This window comes from Heliconius melpomene, chromosome 15, assembly GCF_056956725.1.
Source record: "Heliconius melpomene rosina isolate 202511_hmr_F chromosome 15, ASM5695672v1, whole genome shotgun sequence".
Taxonomy (NCBI): Eukaryota; Metazoa; Arthropoda; class Insecta; order Lepidoptera; family Nymphalidae; genus Heliconius; species Heliconius melpomene.
In genome coordinates this window covers 7,036,523-7,050,241 of record NC_140403.1, presented here as the reverse complement: position 1 = coordinate 7,050,241, position 13,719 = coordinate 7,036,523, and the positions used below count along the sequence as shown (strand labels likewise).

Here is a 13,719-nt window from a genome sequence, read left to right as displayed (position 1 = left end):
GGCCGCTAGTGTCTAATATTTATACGAAACTTAAATTGAAATATCCGTAGTACATATCTAAATGAAACATTTAGATATTCTAGCGCTAAAAATAACTTTTTAGTTCATCTTGTATAACGTAGGCGTACATTGTCACGACAGTATTAAAAGATTATTCCAGAGTATAAGGCAACGTTGAATTAATGAGAAGGTTTTACTTTCCTCTCTAGGTCATTAGATGTTAATTAGGCTTTTCTTTGTTAAATCTCGAAACAGTCCCGAATTATATAGCACGAGACATACTGCTAAGTAATAAAGTAGTCTGTGCTTAAAGAAAGATAATAGGCCGTGTAGTTATTTTTTCACGGCTGGAACGAGAAAAGGTCCGTAGATGTGCGTAGATTTCACAGGTCATTAGAGGAAAGAGGGTAAACAAAAGGCCGACGACCCTAATTTTTTCAATATAAAATTTATTTATTTTATTTTTAGGATATTAGTTATTGGGTTCGGTTATCTTCGAACATGAGAATTCCATTTACTTACTAATAGTTCGATAGTACATCTAGTCAAATATTAAAAGTGTCGAAAAGTGACTGACTTTACTTAATGTAATTGTTAATCATAGTGGCTGTATCATAAATGATGACATTTTTTATATAGATTTCTTATGAGATAATTTTGTTATCTTTGCTCTGATAGCAGTTTCTAAAGTGGGCTAAGGTGAAAATTTACATTGTTTGTTTTTTTTTTCACCAACAAGACAAATAAGTGTCTTATGTACGAGCAGCACTGTGGGACTCATCAATATCTCTTGTCATATATCCTGCTGCAGCAGGATCGCTGAAGCATGATATTACTCCCAACTAAGATCCTATTATGGCCTTCCTGCAATAGACCTCTTGGGTAAAGGTAATTGGAGATACGCATATACAGCCTTCTCCTATAGTCTAAGGTGGCGAAGTGCAGTAATGGCGCTAGACTCGTCTGCTTGTTCCTCAAAACTCTTTGAGAGTCATGATTCATTTGTAAAAGTAAATTACAAAACCAGTTCCTCTAATTGTTTAGCGTGGGTCCCACCACAATCAGCAGTGTGTGACCCAAACTCCTTTTTATGTAACCCTCTAGGTGAGCGGTCTCCTTAAACTATCGCTAGTCCTACCACGGGAACCCCAGGATCTCTTTCTATCGCCATAAGATTCCACTATTTTATTCTTTGCTTTCATTTTCAAGTTATGTGGCATAGGAAAAGAAAAGGCTCAGATTTTTTCTACATGAAATTTACAGTTTATATTTTTTTTGTTATGCAATGTTATTTTTAGTTAATGCTTTAACCGATTCCTAGGTAACTCAGTCAACGTTATCAACTTAGCAGTTAATTAATCTAACCTAATTTGTTACCGGCACGTTCTTGATGGATTGCCACTCGGTTTCAATGGCTCAGTAAAAGTGCTTTATTTCTAAGCTTTTTTTTGTAACTATTAGAAAATTCAAATTACATCATTTTTGTAAGTTTTGATTTTTCAATTAAAATTCGTATTATTATTTCGTTTAGTTTACGTTAATGGCGTTTCTAGAGTGCCATTGATTTATTGTATGTGAAATGATGGAATAGAACACTTAACTAGCAAATACCTCCAGAAATCGACGGAAAGTAGAGGGCGGAGTGTTTTAACTCTAGACTCCCTTTAGCTAAGGTAAGTTATCCAAAGTACATTGTGATAAATATAGCGTTTGTAAATTGATGAAAATATATAGAATCACTCACATATAAGTTAACTAAAAATTATTTTTTTTTTTTACTTCATTCCTGTTCAAATCTATAAGCTATTATTTTAAAAATATATTATAAATATAAAATACATAATGGAAACAGCATTTACATTTGCAGGTACGAGTGTATTTGATATTATAAAAGCATTTTAATGAATCCGCAGCGAAAAACATATTTTTTACCGTGCTATAAAATTGCGTGTGTCCGGGAAGAACTGTTCGAGCTGAACCATTCGAGAAACACCAGTTTGTGTATATTCTAACTCACACGAGACGTAAACTTCCGTCAAAATAATAATTTGGAAACTTTTCAAAATCCGGTGGTTTTAATTAAAAAAATCTGTTTCACGCTGTATCCCGCACGTAGCTGGGTAGGCAGAGTGTTAAGACACTCGCTTCCCCTCTTTTTGCTGAATTCTGGAAGCATTACGTGTTCAGTGGCAGAACAGTGGCGACACCAGAGCGGAGAAATGGAAATATAAACGTAAATAAATATTTCACTTGCTCAAGTGGGGATCGAACTCACAACCGTCGCGTTACAGTCACGGCCTCGTGGTTTTAATAAATATTTCTAAAATCGTTAATTGAGCTCGAAGTATTTTATATGAGAATGTTATCGTGGTTGCGTGCTGCATGCACCTTACATTATTGGCATAGTACTGGAAGTTATTATTAAACTGCCCTTTTATGTTTGCACTTAATAAAAAAATCGGTCAAATGCTAGTTGGACTTGCATACGGAGGGTTCCATATCAATTTTAGGATTGTATGCTAAAGGGAAGTACATATAAGTAGACAAATTTAAATTTACGAACGTATGTGTTCATTTTGTATGAAATTGACTACAATTATAAGTTTGTAATGATTTTTTTTTCTATGAAATATCTACAAAGTTTCAGTTTTTGGGTTTTATCCTTTATTTCTACTGCAATTCTCAATTCCAAATTTCATAATTGTAGGTCCACGGAACCCTACCATAGATTTTTCATTTCGCTAACTTAGAAGCCTAATTTTTTCTATGCTCCAAAGGACCGTGGTTTCCAATATTTGACATTAATTTCAGCTTGATACCTCCATGCGATCTCAAGATAAATGGTCTTGGCAGACGAACAGACGGACTACAAAATAATCCTATAAGGGTTCCGTTTTTCGCTTTGAAGTACGGAACCCTAATAATGTATAATTAAGTGCTTTATATAATCATGGTTATGCTATTTCATAGATTAGAAATGATTTATACTTCATGCTTTTCATAATATATTATGTAACATAATTAAATAATTATTTTTTATTATTGTACTTGTTTTCATATTTTTATTAGTTTTGACCAAAACATTGTTTTTTTTGGCTTCCATTTCGATCTCCATATCTGCGTTGTTAACAGAGGGAATATAGTGTTAAGGCACTCTATTTCCCAATTTCCGCCCAATTTTTGAGATTATTGAAACGAGAAAATTATTTTCTATTTCCACGAGTGAGAATCGAACCCACAACCAGACGCTAAGCTGCTGTATGACCGTAGTCTTATGTTCTTTGATTATTACAAAAAATAATTAACAACGAATATTTATTGCATATTTCTATGAATATGGTCTAAATCAGTTAAGTATTCTTGTTTCAATAGTAAAAACCGTGAAACATTAAATGTATAGACGGGAGCTTGTATGAGAATTGAGAAGCAACTGAGTGTACGTTAGGTAAACGTGGCCACGGTCTTTTAACGACTGTTTTATAGTCGAGTGGAGCCGGTCTGGCTCAATGTCGGCGCTAGTGTGCGATGCTCTACCAAACTACCGATTTACTAGTAAAACCGAAATAAATAGGAAATTAGAGGTTAGTATACTTGTTTTTAGCGTGAAGCTATCCCGCTTATAACGGGATAGGCAGAGGGAATCTGTTCCGATGTCCCGATGTGGGGACTACAAAATGTAAATTCTCGTAGTTTCTCCTTCCCGTACGAATTTCACGAAATTATTTTTAGTGAATCACTAAGTAAGGGAAAACTGCTTCGAATTCCACAACCTGCGTGTTGAGTAGCGTAACACAACGCCACATTCTGTCTCTCCAAGAAATCGAACCCACAATCATCGCGATTACAACTAAGCGGTTTCCCATTGCTCCATGATGACATCGACAATATAATTTGATACATACAAATTAAATAGAAACATAAATTTTCATATTCAAGTCTCTTTGAATTGACAAATGAAATGAGATACTGTTAAAAGAGTAAGAAATAAGACTTTTATAATTTCACTCAGCAATAAACCTTAATATAAAGTAATGTTATATCGTTTTTAATAAAACGGTAACGAGGTCTCATTTTATATCAGTACTTTTTTTAAATAATTTTACGTTGATGAAAACGTACGTGTATATGTAAAATGTATGTTTTTTTTTTAAGTTTCCATCCATCCATCCATCAGCCTTTCACAACGTCCACTGCTGAACATAGGCCTCCCCTAATGATCGTCCGGTCCTGCGCCCTTTGAATCCAGCGGATCCCGCTGTCTTCTTAAGGTCGTCGGTCGTCTGGTTGGAGGGCGGTCTGTACTCCTTTTGCCAAGATGTGGTGGCTATTCGAGGACCTTTATTTCTCCATCGGTTGTCGGTTTTCATGTTTATTCTCTTGTTATTATATTTTGAAGTATATAATCTCTAATATCAAAATAATACACCTACTTTATCAAAAAAGTAATATTAGATATTTTAAAAATGAATACGAGGCCTTCGTAGCGTAGGGCCACAAACGTGCAACTGTAAGCGCTACGGTTGTGGATTCTATTTCCGCTCGCAGGATTTAAATATTTTATATTTTCATTTCCTCGCTTTAACGATAATAACGAGGTATAGTGCAGAGTTCCTCCACTCATTACCTAATGTCTTAGGAATTCCGCGGAAAGGGGGGAAGCCTAACTTGTTATGTACCTTAATATAGCTTAAAGTTTAAATATAAATTCTAGAATAGATTAATTAAATAATAATAATCAATCATAATTTAGATTTAATAACGATGTGTATGTTTAAATCAATGTTTCATTATCTATTATCAGTGTGCATCAATTACTGAGCTCAGCTTAATTAGGATTTCGTTGTAGCGAATACCGTTACAATTTTCAACGGATCCCGTTGGATTATTGGTGATTGATTAATGTTTGTTAACAATGGTCTCTTCCGATTCAATTTCATTGGATTCAGTATTAATGAGAGAGTGTAAACTATTTTGACATTGCAATTTAACTTTGTAATAAGATTTTTCTTTAAATTATAAAATTTATAAAAGTAAAATATATATAAATTTTTTTCTATAAAAAAGGTGGACGCACTATTTTTTTTTGTTCAGCTTCATGCTATATCCCGCATATGGCAGAGTAAGCGGAGAGAACCTAGTGCTAAAACACTCCGTTCTCACCTTCCGCAGAATTTTCGAGGCATTGCGTATTCAACGAGTGGCGGATTTCAACGTCTTTCTTTTGGTAGGTACCTATACCAGAGCGAACAAATTAAAATTTTCATAAATAATAATTAATTCCCTGGATTAAGGATGGAGCCACTTTTTTATGCTCCTCCGTCACCACGGCCTCTATTACATTTAAATTTTTAAAAAAAGATTATATTCAGTATTTATAGAAGTCAAACTAAAAAGACTATAACATTTGTATCTAGACAACTATTGACTTAACAAGAAGCTACTCTTGTCAGAATGTTACAAAAGTTAAATATTTTAATGAATAAAGTTGAAATATTGGAGTTTTGGATTCCAAATTGCCTCACTCGCAAATCTTTGTACTCGTTCACAATTTACTAACATACTTATACTTGTTATAAAACTTTCCAAAGGGCGATGGAAAATTCTATTTACGGTTGAAGAAATACAATAACTAGTATGGGAACCCCTAAGGAAGTTCGACTTCAGGTAGTAAAATTTAATAAACGTACTGACCATAGTAATATTTACTTTAGAAATGTTTCGTTTTCCTTTCACTTCCGATTGAATAAAAAATTATAATATTTTTGACATTTTCTTCATCAGTATTCGGTTCGGTTCAATTCCCATTGAGGGAAATTAAATATTTAATATTTTCAATTCGCCCTGGTAACGAGGCAAAGCGCGGCGTTATCCGCCCCTCTTGGCAATCCGCAATTTGGCGGAAAGTGGGGTAGGCGGTGTTTAACACTAGGTTCCCAAGTTTCCTCTGCGTTCCTTCTCCGTACTATGTGCGGGATACAGCATGAAGCTAAGCAGCTAGCAAAAACCAGATTCATATTCTATGAATCAATAAACTAAAAGTTAGATGGAAATTATCATCTCAAGTAAACTGATTTCTATAGAATCATGAAGTTTATTTTTACTATGTCGTTATCTAACCCAAGGGGAGAAAAGTCTCGTAAATTTGTTTTTGTTTGAGCAAACATTTATGGCTATGGGAGGCCCTGGCCTGACAAACAACGGTATCTATAATTACTGTCTTTCATAAGATCGATGATGAAAATGTTGTAAAAATGTATTAAATATCATAATGCTTAGGATGAAGCTTAAAAGGTTTAATTAATAATCTTATATAGAATCTAAAAATTTTATTGTTATTTTAAATAAAACCATGTATTATAATATAGGGTAAATAGGAAGGAAGTAGAGCACCGTAGTGCAAGTATAGGGTGCTTTGGGAATATGTTAAATATTTAACTTTAATTCATATATATAATTTTATAGAGTTTTTTCCCCATGTAAAAAAAAACTGAACACCAAAAATATATATTTAAAAAAAAAGCTAACTTAAAAAATATCGTCAACTTGTGTAGAACTGAAATTGTGTAAAACACATATACAATTTTATTTTCGATTTCGTAACTTTTTATTCATAGAAATTGCCTTTGTTTCCTCACATTTTCGACCTTCAAAATCAATTTCTCGCCTCAGACCTTTCACCTAAAAGTTTTATTCTTTTCTCCCTAGCGCAATCTACATTTTGGTAAAGTTAGGAAAATTTTTATAATACAATTTTCCTATAAACGTAACTGCTCTTTCTAGAGATTATTGCCGCAAATTCTGTAGTGGAATTATAAAATATATTATATAGAAATTTGTATGTATTGTATTACATTTAATTATAATTTATTATAATTAAACCTTAATAAAACCCTTAAAACTTATTAAAATAATAATGGGCTGCAGCATACTGCAAAATCGACTGGTTGTGGGTTCGATCCCCACTCGAGGAAAGGAATTAGTGAGGAACGGAATGGCTTAATATTAGGGGTACCTTCTACTTTCCCTGCTGGATACAGGATATGCGGGATACAGCGTGTATCAGAGAATTAACTGACTAACAAAAAGCTAGAATAAAGATGATCATTCTCTCTATTTTTACTATCATAAAACTTAATATATTGTACAATTTTAAATATTAATCATCCATAAATAATCATCTTAATTAGAACAAACAAATATACAATACATTTTTTTTTTATATAAAAAAGCTTCATAAAGAAATGATTATGTCGCTATTAAAATTGTCTTTTCACAAATGTTATTTGGACTTGGAAGTTGTCTGGAGTTTTTACCTCTTATTAATAAAGTTCTTATTTAAATTAAAAGCTGAACTTTTGTCAGCGAAATTATTAATTAATTTAGTTACAGTACTTTTAACTCACATTTAGAGTTTCTTTGAGTCTTGATCAATTCTTTCACTAAACTTCAGTTTATCTGTATGTATATAAATAGGTGAAGCAATTTTTTTACGAAACTAGTATGATCAGGGAAGTCTTAAATTGACCCATTTATAATTTATATAGAGAAAGAGTGTTAAATAATTATGCTTAAAAGATACACTACCGTACGCTTGGAATATCTTTTTTGTATTTATAAAGTGACATACAGGTCGCTATGGCTGTATTATTATAAGCATCAACGGGTTCTTTAGTAATATTAATTGAAGATTTTAACGGAAGTGGCTTAAGGGGAACAGAGTGTCTTAACACTAGGTTCCCAGGTTTAAATAAATATTTCCTTAATTAAGAAATACATGGTTCGAGAGGATATCAATGCTGGTGATCCTCTTAAACTGCGTGACGCTTGGCATGTACCAGCCGTGTGTGGACGACCAGTGTGTCACAAACAGGTGTAAAATATTACAGGTGAGTTTTACTTAACTATTTCTATTATTATTGAACATATTGTTTTTATTACATTTAAATACCTGTCAAGGCAAAACGTGGCGTAGAGTTCCATCACTCAACACGCAATACTACGAAAGTTCGACGGAAAATTAATAGTAGATTTTCTCTGCCACCCATTCATTAATTTAAAACTTATCCTACTTTAAGTATACTAACTAATGAACGTATTTATTTTGTCCAGGTATTCGATGATATAATATTTGCATTTTTCACCTTGGAGATGACGATCAAGATGGTGGCGATGGGGGTCAACGGCCATGGGACATACCTCGCCGACTCATGGAATAGGCTAGATTTTTTTATTGTTATGGCTGGGTAAGCACATTTTCATATATTTTTTAAAATCTGTTACAGAACTTAGGCAGATAAAGTATAGTGATTCTTTTTTACATTTTTAAAGTATTATAGGTACCTCACTTAGGAAAGAAAAATACTTTTAAGAAAACCTCATATAGCTCAGTTGGTCAGACCGCTTGGCTTGGTATCCAAAAGGCGCTGGTTCAAATCCCGCTACTTTGAAATTTTCGTGTTTTCCAAAAAGTATTAATTAAAAAAGTATTAAGTTCTTTTCAAAATATCTATTTATATCACTGGCTGACTGTAAAAGCAACCATATTTAAAAGAAATATTTACATGAAATACGAACAATTTTCTTATAAAATTACTAACATAAGCTTATTCCAGGGCACTAGAATACGCGTTGAACGTGAAAAACATAAATCTATCGGCGATCAGGACGTTCCGGGTGCTGAGACCCTTGCGGGCTATCAATAGGATACCTAGTGAGTATATAGTGTATTAAATCAAAATCAAATCAAATCAGCTTCACGCTGTATCCCGCACACAGCAGGGTAGGCAGAGGGAAAATAGTGTTAAGACACTCCGTTCTGCCGAATTCTAGAGGCATTGCGTGTTGAGTGACAGAACTCAACGTCGCCCTTTGCCTCGACACCAGAACGACGAAATGGAAATATAAACGTAAATAAATATTTCACTTCCTCTAGTGGGGATCGAACCCACAACCGACGCGTTACAGTCACACCCTTGTGCCGCTGTGCCACAAAGGCAATATTGTCAAGTGTATTAAATAACGTTTATTTTTTGTCCCTCCCATAATCTTAAATCATTCTATTGTGTCTTTAAGTTTGTGTTGCTAGGTAATATATCTTAAAAGATGGCACGTCAAAAATATATGGTAGCCCTTTCTATTTTCTATTGAAAGTTTATTAAAGATATTACTAATCTCTCTCTCTGTTCTTCACTTTCCGCCTAATTCAAAGATATTGGGTGTACATTACCGTAGCTCCGCGACGCGCTTTCCCTTGCTATCTGAGCGAGTTATGGAAATCGAACCTAGAACCGGCGCGTGTACAACCATTCCCATATATACTAACACTAGTGGACCCGGACGCGGCTACGCCTGCTTCAACTATAAGAATATTTATTAAATATATTCATTAAATTATTTTCAATTTTCAATAGAATTAGTAAGAAAATATAAGTTTAATAATCAAAAAGAATAATAAATAGATACACATTATTAGAACAAATTATCTGAGTTATTGAAATTAACCAACAAAAGGATTAAAAGTAACTAAAGGATAGATATTCTTAATATTAGAAAAAGTACCTAAAGTTTTCCGTGCGTGCGTACATAGATATCGACTCTACGAAATAACTAAACATTTCTCTCTATTAAGTAGGATAATTTTAGCGGGCAATATCAAATAAAATAAGAAGAGAACCAAAGTGTAGCTTAAATTAATTATAAACAGCAAATAATTACATAAACATTTACAATAGTTCGAAAATGTATGAAAATTTATAAAACCGTCAACGTTATCTGCCTGTTCGCGTCGGATATACTCATACTATGCCGCCCGTAGGCTGGGTCATATGGAATCAGTGACATCTCCTTAATTATTTATTAGAATGTAAGTAATGTACAGTAAACTATAATTTCAATCTAGATAAAATGCTAAGAGTGACTATTATATTTATGTTCATAAGGATGAATATCAAAATGTCGCGGTAACGGTTGCGTAGCGACGCGACGGTTGTTATTAACATGGCAGAATAAATTGCATGTCAAATTAGAAAGTACTTTAAAATATATTAGTATATATGTGTAATGTAATGTTATATAGCCTATAGCACTTCTGAAGAATGCAGCTTTCATACAAAACAAAAACAATGAAAATCGGACCAGTAGATCCAGAGATCTTAGCGTTCAAACAAACAAACAAACAAACAAACAAACAAACTCTTCCGCTTTATTATATTAGTATAGATATAAAATAATTAAATTACTTAAAAATACATACCTTAAATCGACAATCTAATTTCTTCCATCAGCCTCATAGCAATGAATCAAATATGTCCTCTTTCCGCTGAACAGTTAAGAAGCTTACAAACATAGCTATCACCCCAAAGGGCCAATTCGCCGGGTTTTAAAGAAAATCCCTTTCGAGGCACTTACAGAAATTAACTCCGAACAAAATTGAGAACGTGGGCGGTGAATCGATGAGCAACAAGTGGATCCAGTGTAACGTTGCTCCGAGAATATTAGATCATTCTACGGGTAAATTTTCGTGTTACCCTCTAAACAAGTTTGGGGACCACTGCCTCGAAATATATTTTTTATCTATTATGTTTGTTGGTAAATAGAAGGTTGGATAGTAGTGATACCTCACTCCTCTCTCTATTTCCCACTTATTTTAAATATAAATGGAAACTGAACTCACAGCTTCCATTTACACAATCCCCTTAAAATTGTAAAGCAATCCATTTAATATGTTAATTTTTTTAATGTTGCTCAAAATGTATTGAAAATTATTTAAGGAAAACGAACTTCGTACCAATGATTCTCATAAAACGATTCCACTGGCCCTTTGTTCACACGCACTGGATATTTCTCTTGACTATGAACTTCATTTGAAGGGAACAATGCTTCGTCATAATTAAAAAATCTTTCATTCGTGCCGTACAATTATATGGCCGTTCATTATTAAAACATTGTTTTTTTATGCAAAAATTGTTCATATTTTAATTAAATTAAAAAATTAAGTAGAATTATTATTATGATATTACTTTAAAACATTCATAACTTAAGATCTACTAAAAATCATGGTGTTAAATAAATAAATATACCAGCTTCACGCTGTAGAGCAGAGGGAACCTAGTGTTAAGACACTCCGTTCCCCACCTTATGCCGAATTCTGGCAGCATCACGTGTTGAGGGGAAGGCATATATCCCGCACACAGCAGGGTAGGCAGAGGAAACCTGTTAAGTAACAAATCTCCTCGAGTGGGGATCGAACCCACAACCTGCACCTGCTTTACCATAGTCTATCTGAAGTAAGATAGAGCCGCGGGCATATTAAATTATCTATATATATAAAAGGGCTTGTCCTCACTGACTGAGGTAAGACGCACGCACAGCCGTAACCGCTGTGCGTAGAAACGTGAAATTTGGGCAGATATTTACTTTCGTAATCTGGACATCCACTAAGAAGGGATTTTGAAAAATTGGTGAAATAGGGGTTCAAAGTTTGTATGGAAAAAAATTTAAATCGGCACCGATTTTTATAAAATTTGTAATTTAGATTTTTAAAAGCATTTAATTGGACACGTGGTTCATCGTTTTCTAGAATTCTCCCTCTAGGGGTGCAAATAAGGGGTTGAAAGTTAGTATGGAAAAACCTTTAAATCGCCACCGATTTTTATAAAAATCGAAACTTAGCTTCTTAAAAATATTTCATTGAACACATGTTTCGTGATTTATTTTAATTCATCCCCTAGGGGAGTAAATAAGGTATTGAAAGTTTATATGGAAAAACTATTTAAATCGCCACTGATTTTTATAAAATTTGAAATTGAGACTCTTAAAAATATTTCATTGAACACGTGTTTCATGGTTTATTATATTATAGAGATTCACCTCTAAGCAATACGCAGGCGAAGCTGCGCGCGTCCGCTAGTATAAATATAAAATCGAGTGACTGTGGCGAGATCGATATCGCTTCGTCTAAAGTTTTAATTGATTTTATATTTGTTCTTTTGTGAAATATAAATATACGAGCACTGCAATCACTTTTCCAAATTAAATTAATGCTTCCAATAAAATTATGATTCACGTCCGGACATCCAATATACTAATTTGTTTTAATTGGTACAAATATTTTAAATTTATCGGTTTTATCTTATACCGTTTTTTTGGTTTTTTTAATATTATATGTGTTTTCCATATAATTTAATCTTAATTTATCAGTAATTAGGATTTCCTTGGAATAGTGAATTGTTGTTTTATTTTTTTTAAAAAGTGTCCAAGTGCGAGTCGGACCTAAGAAGTTGTTATGAAAATATTTAATAAAATATTAAAAACAGCAATGCCTGTCCTATCATTCAGTTTTAATTATGGGGATTCTAAAGTTCTGAAATAATATTAGTTGACGTAAATTTCATTAAGTAAATGAAGAAAATATATCTATGTATAAAATCTCATTCATCTCATTAAACTAATTTTTTAAATTTGTTAAATTTCTATAAATTTTGAAATAAAATAACCAACCATTCTCTTTTTAATTTTCTATGTAAAAATTAAAAACTTTACATACCTTATAACGCTACTACTTTACAAAAGGAAAATAAGAAATTATATAAATTACATTTCTAAGTAAGTTGCAAAATATAGTTTTAGAGTAGAGACGAACGCCAAAGTTTGTGAAAACCCCATCTGGGACGGTCTCAGTCCTACCACAAATTAAAGTTACCTTTGTTGGAAAAGTAGGTAGGTAACTTTATTACCTATTTATACTACATGTAAACTACAATTGTATTATGTTGGGTGGTGTTGGGTACAAGCGTTTAAACTCAACAGGCCGTGACTGCGGGTTCGATTCCTTTTCGAAGAAATATTTACTATTCTCGTTTCGAGGAAATGAAGCGAGGTAAACTCTGGCATTGTGTTCCGCCATTCAACACGCAATGCCTACCAAATACGGCGGAAAAGTGGAAAATTCCAACAGTGTTAAAATAATTGATTTTACATAAGATACGACAAAATAATCAATCACTAGTATCTAAATAAAAATAAAAATAATTAAACTATAATATAATTATATTATTGGCATTCATTACGTATGCGAAACACGTCCAAAATAGTCATATACTCGTATATATACAAATATTATATATTATATAATATTTTGTTATATAAATAAAATCAACTTCACGCTGTATCCCGCTCTCAGCAGGATAGGCAGAGGGAGAACCTAGTGTTAAAACACTCCGTTCTCCACTTTCTGCTGAATATAATAAACATTATATAAAGTTACACAAAAGGATAGAAATGAAATGGTATAAATCACACTCACGACTTCACCAACTCAAAATGTAAGGAGGGCAAACAAAGAGGGGGGGTGAAGTTTCACAGAACCCTCTCGCGCCTGCAAACAACGACATTGCAAGAGAACCGCAAATTAACCCTCGCCACGTTTGTTGGACATAAGTTAACACTTATTTGTTATACATATATAATACAACGCCGGACTGTAAAAGAGGTATTAGTGAGTTCGATTACCATGCGGAGGAATTGTCTTTTTAATTCCTCGCTTTGCTAATAATAAGTAATCTCGAAAATTAGGCGATGCGTGGAGGACGGAGTGTCTTAACACTAGGTTCCCTCTGTCTACCTTTCCAAGCGGGAAAAAGGGTGAAGTTGCCTTTATATAGTTTATATTTTCTTTTGTTTTTTTAAAGAAACACTTTCTTTCGAATTTTATTTTGAACG

General features: G+C 33.2%; 1 protein-coding gene across 6 annotated transcripts in view; it reads left to right on the top strand.

Annotated features, from left to right (window-relative positions):
* Positions 1 to 7,255: 7,255 nt before the first annotated feature.
* Positions 7,256 to 13,719, top strand: part of Ca-alpha1T (Ca[2+]-channel protein alpha[[1]] subunit T) — a 31,900-nt gene continuing 25,436 nt past the window's right edge. For 2 of the 6 annotated variants that reach the window (XR_014878774.1, XM_085197914.1), the window contains exons 1-3: positions 7,271 to 7,886; positions 8,110 to 8,243; positions 8,613 to 8,710. Coding sequence is in view for 5 of the 6 variants with exons in the window: in XM_085197914.1 (XP_085054040.1) it covers positions 7,794 to 7,886; positions 8,110 to 8,243; positions 8,613 to 8,710 (325 nt within the window). In the remaining variant the exon portion in view is untranslated. Of the gene's footprint in view, positions 7,887 to 8,109; positions 8,244 to 8,612; positions 8,711 to 13,719 lie in introns of all 6 variants that reach the window. The other 4 variants (XM_085197918.1, XM_085197916.1, XM_085197917.1 and 1 more) reach the window with 4 other exon arrangements.